We start from the raw sequence: 18,475 nt of genomic DNA on the forward strand, positions 1-18,475 counted from the left end.
GAGGCAAGACATAGAAACACAAACAAAAAGGCAGTGCTCCCACTAAAGGTCTAGAAACGTTTTTTTTCTGGAGTTTTAAGCAGCAACAAAAGCGAGTTAATGGATTTTGGTCCCAGAAAGGTAACTGGGCATAACGTTTTCGGGACCAATGATTTTCAACAAGAAACAAAAATCGACTGCTCGCGTTCTTTTCTCTCTCCCTCGCGCCACAAGCTGCGGCGAGAGGAGGTTTTGCTCTTGCACGCGTCGTTTTGAGAGATGAAACGGCAGTTTCATTCGAACAGCCGAAGGAAGCGGTTAGCCCCGCATCTCTCTCGGCGCATGCGTTTCTTGCACGTGGGCCGTCGGCTCCATGCTGCAGGCAGGTGACGGCGGTCTCCATTTTCATCGCGCCGCCGTAAGCGGCGGTCACCAACTTTCCCGTCTTCTAGCGTTTCCCCTGCTGCCGTACAACTGCAACATTGTGTGGTGGCCCCTCCAGGCATCTTCGGCTATCGGCGCTCCTAGCTGTGCCGCTGTCTAGCAGAAGTGCAGTAATGGCCTCCCGTCGTCGCCCGGCTTCCTCGCTGGACGGAAGCCATTTTGCGCGCTGTTATTCGCGCTGCCTCAGCCGTTCGAGCACAAGCCCCAGCGCGCGGCAGTTCTTGCTCTTATCACTACGCCAACTGGGCTGTCGTGGACTTCGTAGCTACGGATTCACGGCAGTTTTCCCGCGCATCTCGGCGTGCCCATACCATTCCTTTTGGAACTGATGCAGCGGCGGCGCATCGCAAGTCCTTTGCGCAGCTTCACGGCCCTACTGATGCCGCTGTTCGAGGCGGCGGAGTTCGTGGCTATAGGCGACTCCTCATACGTACCTGCATTCCTCAGCGCCTCCGACGACTGCAGCGCGTCGGTGGTGGAAGCGTGGCCCTCAACTACGGGTCATAGGCGGGAAGGACCTTCGGAGACCCACCACTCTCTGCGAGTGCCCGTGGATTAGCCTGCTCTACCTACTTCGCCACCGCCCAGCCATCCTGTCGCAGCGGTGTAGTTTGTGCAGTGTTCGCGTGGCTATATTGACTCTCCCGCACCGGATTAATCGTGCCTTGATCTCGACTCCCACTCCGGACTGTGCCGCATGCGCGGTCTGCCGCACCATGGATGCAGCGCGCCACCGCACCTGCTTCAAGACGTCCCCCCTCCCGCCTAGCTTCAAGCAGTCTTATCCCCACACTTAGTCACAAGAAAATAAAACTCCCAGGATCGTTACGATGGTGTAACGCGTATGTTTGAGCGTTCGCTGTGCTGTGAGAAGGCGCAGGACGGAAAGCTGCGTTTAATTCATGGTTTCAGCTGTTGCAGCCTCCTATTTCATTCCTGTGTTTCCGTAGGCAAAGTTGTCAAGGTATGTTGGCTTATTTTATTTATTTATTTAAACATACTGCAGGGCCCTTTCGCACTTTTTTTTATTTTCGCCTGGTAGAACTATTTTTTTTTCTGTTTTGATAACATGTCGCTGAAGCTTGAAGAAAATCCATGACCTGAAACTGCGTGTCTGCAGCGTACGCTCATCTCGCCTTTTGTTTTGTCATCCAAGTTGCTCTTTACGTACGTTTGCTTTTGCGTGTGCATATCTGCTTTTGTAGCTCTTAAAATACTTAAGGTGCATCAACTTCCAGCCCATATGTTCTGTTTTACTTTCTTCATTTTGCAGATTTCTCACAGCTAGAGAAAAAAGTGGCCATCATTATATGCATGGCGCCTTAGTGCTATGTACAAATTGTGTATTATAAGGTGCCTACGTTTGCGTCTGCTGTTTGTGTGCATTCAAATTTGCGCCGTTGACCGGAAGTTTTGTTCAGCACGGACTTTCAATTCGTCTGTATTGTTTTTCTTTGACTTGCATTTCGATTGTGGTGGTGTATGGTGCTGTTGTCGCCGGTATGAACAATAGGCTACAAGTCGCATGGGCGTCCGGAAGGGGGGGCAAGGGGGGGGGGGGGGGCGGTGCCCCCCCCCCTCCCTGGAATTATGGATATTATTTATGCACTAGTTTCTTTTTGGTGCTAACCTCCCCCCCCCCCCCCCTGGAAAAAGTTCTGCGGACGCCCTTGACAAGTCGTGCTAAGAGTACGGCTAGTAAACTGAAATGACTTCTGTGTGGTGCTGCTATTTGTTCTTATATGGGCAAGATGGGGTTACTTTTTGAATTAATATTTTCTTTGTGTGTAAAATGCTAGGACATTTCTCAGTGCGGAACGGCCGAGCCAGCACGCATTCACACAAGTGGACAGGTGAATTACATCACCTGTAAAGTAAGTATGCGCCTGAAATTTGGCAAATATGTGCGCTTGGATGCCTGCAGGCTGCATGAAAAAGGAGGAATAATTTTATTGAACCAGAGCCGAGAAATCGAGCATTAACCTTTTGGGGCTTTCCATGGGACGCACAACTTTTTGGACATCGCTAGTTGTGGGGACGTTTTTTGGATGTCTTCGGGAAAAATGAGCACCTCCTGGGGAGATTCCAAATGTCCCGATGGGTTATTTTTGGGAGATTTTGAGGAGGTTTTGTGTTTGTTGGGTTATGATTTGAATGGCAGCGAAAAAACTTCTTGCAGCTTATGCCACGTTTAATGCCGCATTCAGTAGCTCCCAGCTGACTGAGCAGTTCGATCGTGGGATGCGGATGCGAACAGTCGTTGAAGGGGATACCCTATGTTGCCAAAAGTCTCCAAATGGAACCGATCAGCCACGCCGGCGGCCGGAGCAAGCTCACAGCTGAGTGGCGGCGCTGCGCTATTAACGCTATGGCGCTGCGGACTCCGGCGCTGGCCCCCGCCGCGAGTTTAAACATGCTGGCGTAAGCCTGCGCCCTCGCTCAGTATTACCACTACGAAGGCGCGAAATCACACGCCGCACGTATGCTGCCCACTTACTTACCCAAGGAAGGCCAGAGAGCGGCAGCACAGGCTTACGTAATCCAGTTTAAACTCGCAGCCGGGGACCGCAGCGCCGCCGCTCGGCCGCGAGCCTGCACCGACTGCCGGCGGTGGTGGTGGTGGTGAAAACATTTATTCAGAACGGACAGGAGGTGTTTGGATCAGCCCGTAAGGGACCGATCCTTACAAACACAGTTTGGGACCCCAGTGGCGGTAGCCGCCACCCGGGCGCGTCCGACTAAGGCTTGTTGGGCCTGTAAGTCGTGACAGCCGAGCAGGGTCGCCTCCCAGTCCTCCCGGGTTGGGTTGGGGATGGGGGGAATGGCCGGGTTGCTGTTTCGTTACTTTAGGAAAGAGTACGTCGCCACGCCATGAGGCACTATCATGCATCCCATGGGCCACTATAGGCAAATCAAACTGCACCACATCATAAACTAGGCACGACTGTGTACTTCGATCCTAGTTTTGACTTTAGCTACTCCCCTGACCGTTGGGTTCTTGCACTTTTTCCTGTTTTTCTGTCTGCTATTTTCTTGTCTGTGTTCCAGTGTGTTTGCTTTGTGTCCAGCCTCTGCATTCTTTTGTGTCTCTTCATATACCACACTATAATGTGTGCGATTTTATATTGTATATGCCTCCTAGTTCATCTTAAAATGGTGTCTTTCTGACTGTTTTGATCACTCCAACCTCTGCGTTTATGAAGAATGCGTAACTGTTAGTCACAGTTCTTGTCTGGTCAATCTATACGGGGCCAACAACTGCACCGGCTATGTGCCCCGCCCACCGTGCTTTACGCTTCCGGGTGGGGCTAATATATAGAACCTGTACCTCATGAAGAATAAAATCGCACTTTACTGTACTGCATTGTGTTGTATTTTGCTATATTGTATTTTCGGTGTGCATGTGACGTTTAAACTAAGGTCGGTCCTGAGACTTTGCTTCTTTTACTTGCTGCTGGTGGCGTATAACGGAGGCATGTTTGTCAGTTTTTGTTTTAGGCTGTCACTTTACACTTTTTGTGTGGTGTGCTTTCAGATGTAGTGCAGAGTTTGTTGGCTCAGGGTTCGCCTTGATATAGGTGTACCCCACTGAAAGGTGTACCCCACTGAAAGGTGTACCCCACTGAAAGGTGCACACCACTGCTGAAGGGTGGTGCGTAATGGGAAGGGATGTGGAGCTGATGCCTCCTCAACCCACTATTTCAAATAAAAACTGGATGGGTGCTTGACTAAAAGTGAGCTTGTTAGTAAGGCAATTTTTGTAATTTCATGCACCTGAATGCAATAGCAACACCATTGCATTCAAAGTTTCATTATTGTTAAAAGCTTTTGTATGTCTTATAAAAAAAAATGGCTGTAAATGCAACCTAGTCGCCCAGTGATTAGAACTGTACAACTATATCAGCGTGTACATTTGGCTGCTGACTAAAGTCACCGAGGTCATTGACAAAGTTGTGGTGGACGCTTTGTGCATAGTAGTGGTAAAGTGCTTCATTATAGGTGGCATGCATGTACCGCTTAAGCGAAGTGAAACTGTTCGGACACTAGTTTTGAAATGAATTTGTTTATGTACAGCTTGGTTGGCGTGTATTCATGTGCAGGAGGCACGTCCACTGGATGTATCATTGCGAGTGAAGCTTCTGCGACTGCTGCTGGACTCCGGACATGCTTTGGATGCCTATAAACAAGCCATGGAGGCAGAAGATGACACCCAGTTTAGTGTTCAAGCGTTCCACTCACTCCTCTGGCAACACTGCTTGGCTGACATCTTTGAGGCACGTGTCTTCTTTCATAGACGACCATAATAAACAGGAGGATTTTTGTGCGACGGTGTCCAGGAGACATGCAGAGGTTTAGGCACTACAGAACACAGCTCAATGGCAACATCTCAAGCTTCTCAGCGTCATTGGTTGCCACTTTTGAGCTAGCAAGCAATAAAATACAAAGATATTGCCTGAAATTTAGTGGCGAGTTATTGCCAGTGCTTGAATTTTTTGTGTAGTTAATTTCAGTTTTGTAGATCACTAGTTTGCTGTAGCAAGGTCTGAAGGTGTGTTTACTGCTTAACAACATTAAAAACAGCACAGAAATCAGACTGTCATGAGACATGCTCACTACACATGCTCATTTTGTCAGGTGGGTAGTTAACACAGATAGCTGTATGAACAAGGGCTTCTCAAAAGTGTTATATAACCATCAGCATGGTGAGTGATAAGTGAAAACAACCCCTGCTGGCCAAAAAGAATGTTGTCTATGTGGCCCCGAGCACAAAACACATATGGTCCAGAGAATGGGTTGCTCTAGAGATTGTACTGTTTGTGGTTATGTGACGTTCAGTGCAAGCTTGTTGTTTTTCTGCATCCAGGTGTGCCACAAGGATCGTGTCAACCCAGTTGATGAAGATTTTATGACCAAGTACCTGCTGGCGCTAGACCAGCTGGCCACTCTGGCATTAAGCAAGCACAACTCAGTTTCAAGCAAGCACAACAACTCAGTTTCCTTTAATGTAACCAGTTCACCGACTGCAGACACAGACAAGCATGGGGAACAGACCTCCCTGGAGGACGCCATCAGTGCTGTTGAAATGTGAGTGGTCCACTAAAGAGCAGGTTTCTTACTTGCTTAGTTACTGTGCATCTAAATTTGGTTACTAGGCTTGTACACAGGCATTAGCATGTTCCAGCATGCGCTTATTTGATGCATTTTTGCCTCAGCTACTTCTGTATTGTGTTTCCTTGAGTACCCTTGTGTAGTGTAAGGATGCAAAAAGGCACATGGTTTCTGAACTGATTCTGTGAGGTGTTCACAAGGGACAAGGTGAGCACAGCATGCGTGAAAGATGAGACTTTGAGAAGAAAGGGCCTCCTGCCAATGTAAGGCACAACTGCATGACTTGGGTGTCGATAAGTCTGCTTGCTGCTGTGGCCTTCAGCAGAAACGCACCACAATAATACTACGCACTTTTACTATGTACAAGTTATGTACGAATACTTTCATAGCTACATGGCATGTAGTCAGCTAAGATAACACTGTTTCCCCAAGCAAAATCGTGGTTTGAGCTAGTTGGTACATCTTCACAACTTCGCCAGCGCTGCGACGAGGAACAAAGACAGAGAAGGAAGGACAGGGACAAGCGCTGATTCCCATGCTGCGTCTGCTTGCACTAATGAAATTTGAGCAGACATCCACACACTTGTCTAGAGCACTCAAGCCGCGCACTGGGGACTACACTTCTGCCATTTCAGAGTGGCCTAGGGCTCCAAACCTGGCATTATCCCACATGCACATTCCCATGGATCCCGTTGAAATCCTCATGTCCTTAAAAGTGGTATGAAGCCCACCGAGCACCGGCGATTTCATAAATTCACAACAGAACGCGTCGTTCGAGTGCTCTTTACAAGTGTGTGGATGACCGTACTATTTATATGCTACCATCAGGCTAAAACAAAAGCACGAGAACAAGCAATTAGCTTATCCGGGTTTATTTCTCCGGAAAATAAGTGAGTACCTATAGTAACCCCCTGTGGAACTGGTCAAAGCAATTTGCTGGTCCAACTTCATCAACACAAAGGTACACACTGCATTTCTTGAATTGAAACCTTGCTTGCCAATTGCATGTTGGCATCTTGCAATGGGTAGTATTGTTTTTAGGCACTTCCTCTGGAATGTGGTTCACACCTTCATACCTTACTGCTTTCAGAATGTCCAGCGCTCTGTTGGACACAGCAGTGGTGGAGATTTGCATTGCTTCTTTTTGATCTCCTGTGGTGTTTTCTGCCCTCATGAGATCAAGAGCAATCTGCAATTTGAACTTCTCAAGCTGAATTTCCAAACCCTTTGCTAGTGAATGACTCGCCAACCAGCGGTTACCCCACAGTCCTGACGGCACCACACGAGGATGCACTAACAAACACTTTTCCGACAAAACTTCTACTGCATGTATTGCAACAAAATTTCGATGAGCAAGGGCATCTACTGCTCTCAGAACACGGAAGAAAATAACAAGTGATTTGCAGATTACGAAAACATTCACGAAAAAAGGCAGGCATGTATTTTGTGCAGTGACTTCTGAGGAACACCACGTTTTCTGCTCTGCTGCTGCTGCTGCTGTTGTTGCAGGGCCTGCTGCCACTGAGGGAGGATTTATGAAGCGTCCATGTGGCGCGAATTTTTTTATTGTAGTTTTGGATTTTTATATCAGACACTAGATCTGCGAACTCTCGTTACTTTTTGGATATATATATATATAGCCACTGGGATACAATGAGTTAAAAGTATGTGAGCAAAAATAACTTAAAGAGTAAATCTAAGGGCACCTAGAAGTAGAAGTGAACAGTGATAAAAAGCATAATGTCGAGTGTCACATTCAGCTCATTCACACTGAGCTGATGTCAAAGTATCTGGAGAGTGTCTGCTCTCTAAACAGGGGTTGGCCTAGTGGTCTGGGCATCCGCTTTGGTTGAGGAAGATGGTTGGTTCGAAATCCACTGCTGGACACCCACTAGTAAAAATGGGTACAAGTGTCCCCTGGCACGGCGCCCAGCTTCCTAAGGGGTGTGAGCCTGGAGGAGGCTCCACAAACTGCGCTGCACTCTTGCAGAAGCAAACGCAGTTTCTAACACCTCAGCCTGTGAACGTGGTTCGTGTTACTGTGTTTACAGGGGGATCTCAGAGAGAAGTGAAGAGTTCAAGCTAGTAAGCTCTAACCAGCAAGTCTCAACAGGCATTTCGAAGATGGTTGGTTCGAAATCCACTGCCGGACACCCACTAGTAAAAATGGGTACAAGTGTCCCCTGGCACTTCGCCCAGCTTCCTAAGGGGTGTGAGCCTGGAGGAGGCTCCACAAACTCCGCTGCACTCTTGCAGAAGCAAACGCAGTTTCTAACACCTCAGCCTGTGAACGTGGTTCGTGTTACTGTGTTTACAGGGGGATCTCAGAGAGAAGTGAAGAGTTCAAGCTAGTACGCTCTAATCAGCAAGTCTCAACAGGCATTCACTGGTTCAACTGTCACTACTGTAAGCGATACTTTGACGTTTCTAGAAAACTTCAGAGTATTACTGCGGTCATGGGCAAGTCCAGATTTTCCCAGCTGTCTTACTTTGCGAGGAAAAAGAAAGGGCCACAGTGGGCTTTACCACACAAGGCGGATTTTAGTCCCTCACTGATAGATTTCCCATCGAGGGAGGGTGAGGTGACCAAAGGCCCTTTCCCAAGCATTTCACTCTAGAAGGGGCTCAGCAACCAGGTCGGCAGAAATTTTGTACCTATTAGAAACCCAATTGTACCCGGCGGCACTGAGGATCGATCCCAGCACCTCTCAAATGTGCAATAGATGCTCTATGTCATGGCCACTGCATTGGTCACAAAAAGAAGTTGAAGAAAGTATGCCGAATTAAATTTAAAAAATTTAATTTTACCTGAAACAGGTGACTGCCTGCAAAAGCTAGTGTGCCTGTTCGCGCAGGCTAAGTCCACACCCAAAAAGTAGTTCGCCCTGCAACCAAATTGAACACAAGCATATTTTGTTGTGACAAACCTTAAGTGCTGTGACTGGCACCTCTTGGACTTCGTTCTACTTCTTGCCACATTTTCGTCCTGTGACGCATCAAGACTTCAAGAAGCAAGAATTATATGTGGTGGTATGATACGTGGTTGGCAGGGTGAATTGCTCCAACTCAGTTCGCGCCCAAAAAGTAGTGGCCCGAACACTGAGTGCCTCACAGCTTCGACCGTGATTTTCAATGCTAACATATGTTTTATACTGCTCTTTCTTTTTGTCCAAACACTCACTGGAGTTTCGAGAAGAACGAATGATGGTTTCACGGACACACTAGTTCCACAGCCTCCGCAGCATTGCCTGTTATGTATGAAATGGAGTATAGTCTGACATGTGCACCACAAGCTGGCCAGTTACGAAACAGGAGTTACACTCAGTCAGAGGAGAAAATTAATGAAGTATGGAAGCCAGTGACATGGTGAGATTGTGGTACTGATGCACCAACACAGTTGTGCATTTTGAAGCATTGCTCAACTACCTTGAATACACACCTCTGCAGACAGGGAAGTTCCACATCTTGTATCTTAAACCGCTTGCAGCAGTTACTTGTATAAATAGGTCTTGCCACTCCACATAAGGACACTGACGCTGAACCATGCATAAGCCATCACAAAAAAGTGCCATGTCCTGGCTACCGCTGTGGTTGAGCAGCAGTTCCATCAGTGCAGAAGCACACAAACCACATGATGCACCGCCCTCTTGCTCAACCCAATAGAACAACCCAACGATTTTCTGACTACCTGTTTCTTGAAGTAAATTTCCAGTTGCACCTTTGCCTCACAGCTCTATCATTCAGCTTCAGTTATTTTTGTTAAATGCTACTAGCACTTCCATGCACAGCTCTCAGTATGATGATTCGCTCATAAACTGCTGGCAGATTGGCTGCTCGTGTTGATAAAAAGGCCGTCATGAACTCTATTTTGATTGCAGAGGAACAGAAACGGCACTCTTTATCACTGAAGGCAAACAGTATTGCACCCATAGAAAACAATATTTGCAAAAAAAAAACACAAAAACGAGAACCACGTTCCTACATAAAAATGGGTAAAAGTCCGGAGAATTTTCAGAACATAAAAATTGATGACTCGAAACCTTTTGTATGATCCATTTAGTACAGATCACAGTCATATTATTAAAATGCATGCATTGTGCACAGGTTGGACTGCCTCCTTGCAAAAACACACAAGGAGAAGTGGCCTCCGAGCAGGGCCTGGGATTTTGTGCTGCAGCATGTCACTGGCCAGCTCTACCTCCATGTGGCTACTTTGCTGCTAAAACGGCCGCTGAAGGTGCGCATATGGTTCTCAAAGCTCTTGTTTTATAAGCATGGCACTGACTTGCTTTATATTTTTTTCCCTGCTTCATAAAGTTCTTGGCAGTTTGGTGTCTAAGGTTATCTAGTGATAACTTCAGGCAGTAGTAAACAGATCAACCTCTTTAATGATGAACACTAACTAGCTTTCCCAGAGTTCATTTATATCGGAAATCTTTTCAAACGTGCCTTCACTTATAAACTCCCTCCTGCAGTCAAGAGTTTCTTCATTATGCTATGCATTAACACCTGACAAGTTTTTGTGTGCCTACTTGAGTCAACCTGTTGATTGCAAGAAAACAATAATAAATTAGGGTGGCTTAGTGTTCAAGACAGCATTTTCTGTATGGCTGCCAACCACCAACCATTTTCATGCACTGATAAGCTCTGTCTGGTTCACTGCTGCTCTTTACTTCATACTGATGCCTTGAAAACATCAGCAGCCAATATAATTTACTAAGAGCCCTTGCTACTGAACCCCACAAGGCATTAATAAAGAAAAGAGAAAGATGTGTATTGGTGTTTTAAGCACGTTCTACTGACATAGCTAAAGGATTCTGATTACATATGAAAGATTCAAATTCTATCTTTCTGCTTGTTGCCTGTTTATGGGCAGTGCCTGAACTTAGGCTGGAAATTACAATATGCTGGGTGCCAAAACATTCTAGCAATTCTGTGATGAAGATGCTGATAGAACCGTAATATCAGCTAGTAATACATAATAGTGCCTTAATACTCTCTTAAGAGAGAGTAGTATGTAGTAGATAAGAATAAAACTTCCTATTACTGCACACCTTCGCCTCAGTTGAAAGATCACAGCACAGAGAAGAGTCACAACACAGACATTGGTGTTGTCTGTTTCTTCCTTTGTGTTGCTTAAAAGAAATTGCGATCTTATGCTGTTACCATTCACCATGTATCAAGACCGATTAGCCTGCTAAAAAGCTTTAACAAAGCACATGTGCAGAGTACTTTTGTGCTGCTTAGCTGAATGAGATCCTCCCATACGTCGTTGGTAGTGTGAGGCTCGAAACATGAAATATTTCACTTAGGCTCATAAATAAGAAGATGCTCCAAGTTTCCTTTTTTTTTGTGACCAAAGCCCTGCATTTCTTCTAAAAGTTGTATTTTGTCTAAGTGCAGCCAATTTTAGAAAAACATTACATTATGCTGAATAGGCTGTAGCAAAGTATCACAAGTGGCATTTCCGCTGCAGCGAGTAGTCAAGAGTTCAGAGACCACCAGGTTTTTACTGAGCAAAGCCTCTGAATAGAGTCCTTACATACAAAATCATTAGTAAGCAAACCTCTTATCTTTAGCATCGTCTATTGTGATATATTTGCATTTCAGTTGCATAATTTTTTCACACCATTTTGCATTCTTAGTGATTAACCTTTGGTAATAGTACTATTTTTGTGTCTATGGTTCTGTTCACTTGCATCAGTTTCTACAGGCACGTGTTCTGCGAGATATCAGCACACGTTAAAAGAACCCCAGGTGGTCAAAATTTCTGGAGCTCTTTACTATGGCGTCCCTGATATCCCAAGTCGCTTTGGGATGTAAAACTCTCATAAACCAAAGTTGCATCAGTGAAATGTTACTGTACCCTGTTGCACTTTTAGTGTCTACCCACAGTGATGTTTAATTCCCATTATAGCCTCATGTCAGCTATTTTACAGTGCTTTTTGGCTGTACATGCCACTAAACACCATTTGTCACAAATGTATCCTTACAGTCCAGGTAACTTAAATGTGGGAGTGTCTGATGATTGGCAGTGCATGATGACCTCTCTTTTCCAAACTTGGCTTCCCAGGAGAGCTACAACTGGCAAGAAGCACGCAGCTGTGCAGCAGCCCTGCTACTGACTGCTTACTCAGTGCGTCCCCCAAGCTGTCTCTCTCAAGAAGGCTGGTTTCTGGCTTTGGACTTACCCAAGCGAAGGCTTCTTCAGAATGTCTTTCTCCGAGCACACCACCGTCTCTCAGTCTCTGGTGAGTGCGAATGCAACACAGCAGTCCTGCTTTCAAAGGAAGCATGATACTAGGTTTTGGAACATAACTTAACTGTTGATTGCATCTTATTCCTGATATGTCAAGCTGCAATTGCTGAATATTTCAGCCCCATCGGTGTGCCAGATGCTTCTAAAAGGAATTTTTTAGTTTCTTTGCGAACAGGTCGATGGTTTTCTTTTGTTGTCCACCTTTCCTTTAGCTGCGAAGTTAAAGTTAACGCATGCATTCAAAAACTACGAAGAAAGAAGCAAAATGTACAAATCTTTTGCACTCGTAAAGAATGAGGAACATCAATGTTCATGTGTTGTAATATAATATTCTGTTTAGACTTGTGGCAATGCTACGCTTACTCGGCAATGGCAGCATATTTTTTTTTTTAATCAAAGAACCAATTAATAGAAATCCTGATTTCCAGCAATACGCAGGTACTGACTGCAGCTCATTCAATAAATTAAATATGATTGTGCTTTTTACAAACGCATAACACAGCTGCTTAATACGGATCCCCTCAATGGTTATTGCTAGGGCTACACTGCTAGGAATGGCTTCTATAAAATAATAAAAAAAAGGTTTGGTTTGTTTGGGGTTTGAAGTCCCAATCGACTCAGGCTATGAGGGACGCCGTAGTGAAGGGCTTCAGAAATATTGTCCAGCTAGGGTTTTTTAACGTGCACTGACATTGCACAGTAGACAGGCCTCTAGAATTTCGCCTCTATCAAAATTCGACTGCTGCGGGTGGTCGAATTTCGATGGAGATGAAATAAAAAAAAAATTTAAAAAAGAAGGGTCACAATATGCCTGGCTTTGCACTCACTACAACCAGCTCCATGCAGCGTGTGTTAATGCATTTTGCTACAATAGCAACTACTGCTTAGACAAAAATATATTTTGGTCAGGACAGGGAAAAACTTTTTCGACTGTTGTTAGTGATGCAATGCTTCTGGCGAGCAGATTACAAAATGACAGCTCCTCCTGGTGCTGTGATTTTTGCGAACATCAGCAGTTCTTCTCGCAGACCATGCTCACGCGTACTGTGGTCAAACATCGCATATGGAGAAGACTTGCTGCACGAACAGCACTCACATTTTCACCCATATATGTGGGTTGCACACAAGCCATCGTGAGCCTTACCAAGTAGTAATCAAATGCAGTAAGCGAAGGCATAAGCACAGAACCCCTCGCAATCTTGCTGTATAGAGTTCGAAAAAAAGCACCCATAAGCCAGTCAGTACTCTATGAAATTCGCCAGAAAATCTGTCAGTCATATTAAGCAGCTGATAGGAAGCACCAATAATAACATTAGTAATTCCAAATTGGACCGTATCCAAACACATTCTAGAAAGTAGCAATAGCGATGGGAACGGCAGATACTTATTTCTTTGTAGCAATAAGGACGCCATTCTCTTCCCTGTTTTTTCTATCATAATGAAAAAAACAAGATACAGATTTACTGAGAAGAACGTTATATCCGGAACAGAATCATCTAGCCGAGTTTCAGTCAATGCCGAAAGTGATGCACACATTGAGTTGGCAAGCAATGAACGGGTGACAGTTTTTGAAAGAACACTTCAGGTGTATGTGGTCAGGAAGTTAATGTTATTCTCTGAATTAGGATGCACATTTGGAAAAGAAGACAAAGGCACTGGTCAATCTGTGATGGAATGATGAACTGGTACAGCATGGCTGCTTACGACATCCCAAACATAAATATCATTAATGATATGCAGTTAGTAGAAAACCAGGCACATGTGATCACCTTATTTTTTAATCAATCAAGAGAACTGGAGAATCTGGTGGCCTTTGTCACGAACAGCCTCAGAATTGTCACATCTGATGCTAAAATTTGTCTTTCAGCTTGCGGCATTTACTTAAGATGACTTCAGCTTCTGTATCGTTGAAAAATTTGCCTATAATGGGTCGCTTCTTCTTGGTTTGTGTTCGTTTACTTACCAAGATGCATGCACACACCTACACACAAAAAACAAAGGGCAGCTGTCTTTTTGCTTAGCCCCATTCTTCAAATATTCTCAGCTTCATTTCGATATGCATATTTTTCTGCCTCTCCTCTTGTGCAGGTCACATGCTACAAACTCTCTGTAAAAGTGAAGCTGATGACATGAATCGGTGGCTTTATAACCTCAAGCAAAGGATATGCATGCCTGAGGTGAGCCACAGCGTTTAGTTTCTCTTGTGCTGATTCACGTTTTGATGCTGGATGAACGAATTTTCATTGTTTTGTCTAGATACTGGTAACACTTTTGCATACCAGCTAGGTCTAGAAATCTCAGCCTCATACATGACATGCTTACATCAGTATGTAACACCTGCAGCAATGCACATACCGCCATTGTAGGCTGTAGTAACGTCTCACTGTTAATTGATACAGCAGAGCTGGAATTTATTACCCTATAACATAGCCTTCCATGCTGATTCTACTTTTCAAGCACAACTCTAAGCATGCTTTCATTGCCATAAATTCCAGTAACATTAGTTGGGAACATAATTTTGTCTTTTTTTCTGGTAAAACTTGTTGCTGGGCTAGTTGGTCGTACATTCTGGTGTAATGGTGGTACAATGGAATGTGTAAGTGATTCAGGGATATGCCATTTCAAAGATGTTCGCCTGGTGTAGTTTTTGTGCACTTGACAAAGACACAACTGACGATATCTGTTGCTAGCTGGTGCCGTCACACTGTACGCCATGCATCATGTTAATGTAGCACCCGTGTTAAATGCAACAACAAAAGATATGGCTGCCAAACTGTTTGGCTTATAACCTGTTTACACAGTTTTTTTTTAATGAGCAAATTCATGCACCCTGCTGAAACAGCGGGCAGCATCACAGGCCATCCATCATATGCAAAGGCACGGGCATCAAAAGCAACAGAGGCATGTTTCAGGCACCTTTCTTTGGTGCCGACTTTTGCACGTTTCTCATTTTCAGTGCACAAAGAATAAATTATTTTTGCTGGCGGACTTTCTTGTCAGGTTCGAAAGAAAATTCACAGAAGCCTTTTTGATGGTGAAGCCAGTGCATCATGGTTGCTCCAAGACCCAGCTCTTGACACCTGTGCCTTTGAGTTTCCCACCTGTGCAGACCTTCTTAGACATGATCAAGGTAGGTAACAAACTCTGGCTGGTATATTTATAGACTTTTTGTGGTGTGTTCATCAGGACCTCATTTTAAAATTTATGACTCTAGCTTGGCTGCTTTCAGTGTGGCTGTTAAAACCGCAGTGCATAATGTGAACAAAAATGGCACAACATGCCATGTGACTTCGCCCATTACGCAAATGATCAAAAATCGACTACATTTGATGAAAATTTGTTCTTTCATATAGTAGCTCAGAGAATTTAAAAGCACTTAGCTTGGAAAAATACTGTTGCAAGACTGGACTGCGCCACGCTATTTCATGTCAGCCCACGCACTGCTGAGGTGATGTCTGTTTGTATAATTCAGTTAACTTATTGGCTAAATGTGAAAACATCTGTACAGATGTATGTCCAAACATAGTCCAAATCTTGATATATTTTAGAGTGAAAGCTCTACTGCTCCAGTACAAAGCTGAAGGTCACGCAGCTAGGAAATTTGACCTTCAAACCAGGAGGAGCAGAGACTTGGCTCTGATGTCATGCCACGCGGCTCGCCACGCCTCGCACTCACTCGCCTCACAACTATCGAATCATGTCACTCGCAGCACCTCGCCACCACTACATATGTAGAGCAGACGGCACTCTCGCAACCGGTATAAATCGCATGATGCGCTGCTCGCTACATAAAAGTGTGTGGTGTGTGCTTACCTGGTGTGTGCTTACCGGGCTCTTAACAGAGTTTTCGCTCTCCTTACTAGGGTTCTTTTATTGCTCTATGTGCAGTTAAATCTTTATTTAGCAAAACTTACGATGTGACTTGTGCAGTTTTTTTCTACTATTAGTTCAGTTGTTTAATTAAAAAAAAAATTGGAGGACGCTTAAGCTTCGCCTTTGAGTGGAACGCGACAGCATCTTGCAGCGCTGCCTGCTGCCAGGCAGCCATGTAACGCCGTCACCCTTTCATCGCCCTTTGGGCCTGATGCCCTGCCCGTTGGACACATCGAAAATTGTTTAAAGGAAATGACGCAGCAACAGTCTTACTTGTCTTGGGGGACAACCCTGAACCGCGCATGATATGCAGCCCCCGATTATAGGTCGCTGGTTCAAATCCCTGCCGCGACCTAAGTTCTAACTTAACTAGTATGTTTATGCTGCATGAAATGCTGAATCGTATGACACCATCCGGAACATTCTGAACTGGAACCAAGGAGGTCATTGATGGTAATCGGATATCTTTTTTTAGGTTCTTTGAAGGTATATTCCAATTTTTTTTGACAGAAGAAAAAATCAAGAATATGAAATAATGTCAAGTTTTAACACAGTGACATTAAAGTCATATCAAGCCATGCAGTGTCACTTTGTGGATTTTTCAGCTTACTCGAGTCACTTGCAGCAAATGCTTTTGCTGTTATGTAACACTGCTTGATTACAGTTTTTGGAGCATTACAGCAACATAATAGAAGGAGACATAGAAGAAGCAGACAGGGCAATTCTATGTCTTTGGCCACTATGTCGGTGCAATGCTCCTGGAAGTGAGTCTCCAACTCCCCCAACTTTCTGCTTTAATTTGACTGCAAGCCTTACTGCTCGCACTTCTTTGTTGGTTCTTCTTTCCTCCTGGCTATTTCCATTTCTTGTCTTCCTTATGAACCTTGCTTTAATGCTCAGTGTGCAGCAAACATGTAATGAATCCTTGTGCAGAGTCACAACGGCTGTATCCTGGATCTCTTAACCACCTTGTTTGGTTAACACTGCACTGGAGAAAGAAACCTGTGACCAGTGAGCAGTGCTTTGAGGTGAGCTGTGCTTCACGACAAGAATCCCTGTCACAGGGGTCACCCACTTCTTCCTTTGTGCATTTCACAGGCGCAAGTGTTTGAACGACTGCCACTGAAGCCACACACATTTGACTCAGCGGAACCAGAGACACTAAGCCAGATGGACACACTGGCATTTTTGGAGGCAACGTGCTTTTGTGCAGCTCAGTCACTGGAACAGGGATCGCTCCACCTTTCCAGGTGTCCCTTGTCTCTTCCTCCACAGGCAGGCTTACAGCTGTGCACAGAGTCCCAGGCTAACTGGTGGAGTTCAGCCTACCACCTGCACACAAACGCTGCCAGGTGAGGGGGCAAATAATTCTGGCAGCACTGGTGTGGGCAGGCAAGCCATGCAGCTGTCTCTCTTAGGAGCACCCTTGAGTCATTGCATGATAAACAAAGTGAAAAGAAGCTGAGAGAAACCCTTGCAACTGAGAACACTATTCTCTGTTTCTTGACGATGCTTACTTGTACCTCCAGCTTTTTCAGTACTGTTCTGTGCATAGTAAGGCCAGTGTTGTTTGTGATATGTCAATTTTATTGTTCCTGATCATTCGAGCATTGTTTGTAGAAAATTTTTAATTGTAGGCATTATTCAGGTATGGTCACTGCGGCTCTCTTGTAGGAATAAAGGCAAGATGTACTTTCAGAGGTTATGGACATCTCTGACGGAAAAAGTTTTTTGTAGGATTATCAATATTAAGGTGAAAGCCTTTAATGCCTCATTGTTGTTGACAGAAGGTTATCAGCAGAGGTGTCACGCTTTTTCTAGTCAGACCAGAAAAAAAAATCTTTGTGCATGATGGGATTTGAACCACCATCCTTCTGTTCCGCAGCCTAGCCTGCTAATGGTTACGTCACTTCCTGCAAACGCATATGTAGTTCTCCTTGTCTAGGATGCTGGAGAGTGTTTGCAGAAAGGCGTCGAATCAGACGGATGCCTCCCAAACGCCCTCCAGTGTATCCAGCATTTAAGATTCACAAACAATGGTGTACATTAACCTCTTAACCACACATCAGTGACACAAGCAGCAACAACCCCGCGCAAAAAGGCTTTCGCCTCACCGCAGGTTAGGGCAACAAAGTGCCTCCCTGAATTTTTCATTTTGCAACTATAATTCTCAAACAGCAATGACTTTCAAGAGTTGATATGTGCACTCCCTGGCGACATGTTTATTTCATTGATACAGATTAATTTCAAAGGTCAGGTTAACTTTTTTTCACCTGATATTTCTGCTTGTGATGCAAGGATCATTGGATATTTCATTTTTGTGTGAGGCCTTATTTTGCTACATTTTTCTGTTAAATAGATTACTAATATTCTTTACATGGACATTTTCAACAGCAGTTCAGCAGAACTGCAGTTGATGTAAATGGTACTTGAGCAGTTTATCAACTACCATTGAGCTGTCAATGGCAGTTAAATTCATGTAAGAACAGTTACCATTTATCATTAGTGCTGGTTCTTGTTTGGGACGGACAATTCCCTATCTTTTTGTCATTATTTCAACGAACAGTTTAGAAATAGCAGGTTGAACCAAGAAGCTGTTTACCAAATTTCTCTCATTTTTTACAATTATATCATCATTTATAGCCTTTGGCAAAACACCTCAGGGGTCTGCTTCAAAGCCAAGTAGTGGTGCTCTTGTGGTATCCGTGGAAGTCCTAAGCTTTGGAGGAGAAAGGATGCGAGTTCCTGTCACATTCAAGAGATTTGGAATGCCAGCAATGAACAATGAACCATGCAGCATGGCCCAGTATA

The 18,475-nt window shown here is 44.7% G+C and overlaps 2 protein-coding genes across 5 annotated transcripts in view; both read left to right on the forward strand.

Annotated features, from left to right (window-relative positions):
* The window catches only part of LOC149342460 (uncharacterized), a 134,889-nt gene that overhangs the window by 62,610 nt on the left and 53,804 nt on the right, over positions 1 to 18,475 (forward strand). The window lies entirely within an intron of this gene.
* The window catches only part of LOC149342461 (uncharacterized), a 50,701-nt gene that overhangs the window by 14,761 nt on the left and 17,465 nt on the right, over positions 1 to 18,475 (forward strand). For 3 of the 4 annotated variants that reach the window (XM_089544826.1, XM_089544824.1, XM_089544827.1), the window contains exons 2-9: positions 4,524 to 4,697; positions 5,288 to 5,508; positions 9,637 to 9,769; positions 11,606 to 11,783; positions 13,880 to 13,968; positions 14,792 to 14,921; positions 16,598 to 16,692; positions 16,763 to 17,016. In XM_089544826.1, the coding sequence (XP_089400952.1) occupies positions 4,524 to 4,697; positions 5,288 to 5,508; positions 9,637 to 9,769; positions 11,606 to 11,783; positions 13,880 to 13,968; positions 14,792 to 14,921; positions 16,598 to 16,692; positions 16,763 to 17,016 (1,274 nt within the window). Of the gene's footprint in view, positions 1 to 4,523; positions 4,698 to 5,287; positions 5,509 to 9,636; positions 9,770 to 11,605; positions 11,784 to 13,879; positions 13,969 to 14,791; positions 14,922 to 16,597; positions 16,693 to 16,762; positions 17,017 to 18,475 lie in introns of those variants that run through there. The other variant, XM_089544828.1, reaches the window with a different exon arrangement.

Source organism: Amblyomma mixtum, chromosome 5 (assembly GCF_055824585.1).
Source record: "Amblyomma mixtum isolate Tamu chromosome 5, ASM5582458v1, whole genome shotgun sequence".
NCBI classification, from domain to species: domain Eukaryota; kingdom Metazoa; phylum Arthropoda; class Arachnida; order Ixodida; family Ixodidae; genus Amblyomma; species Amblyomma mixtum.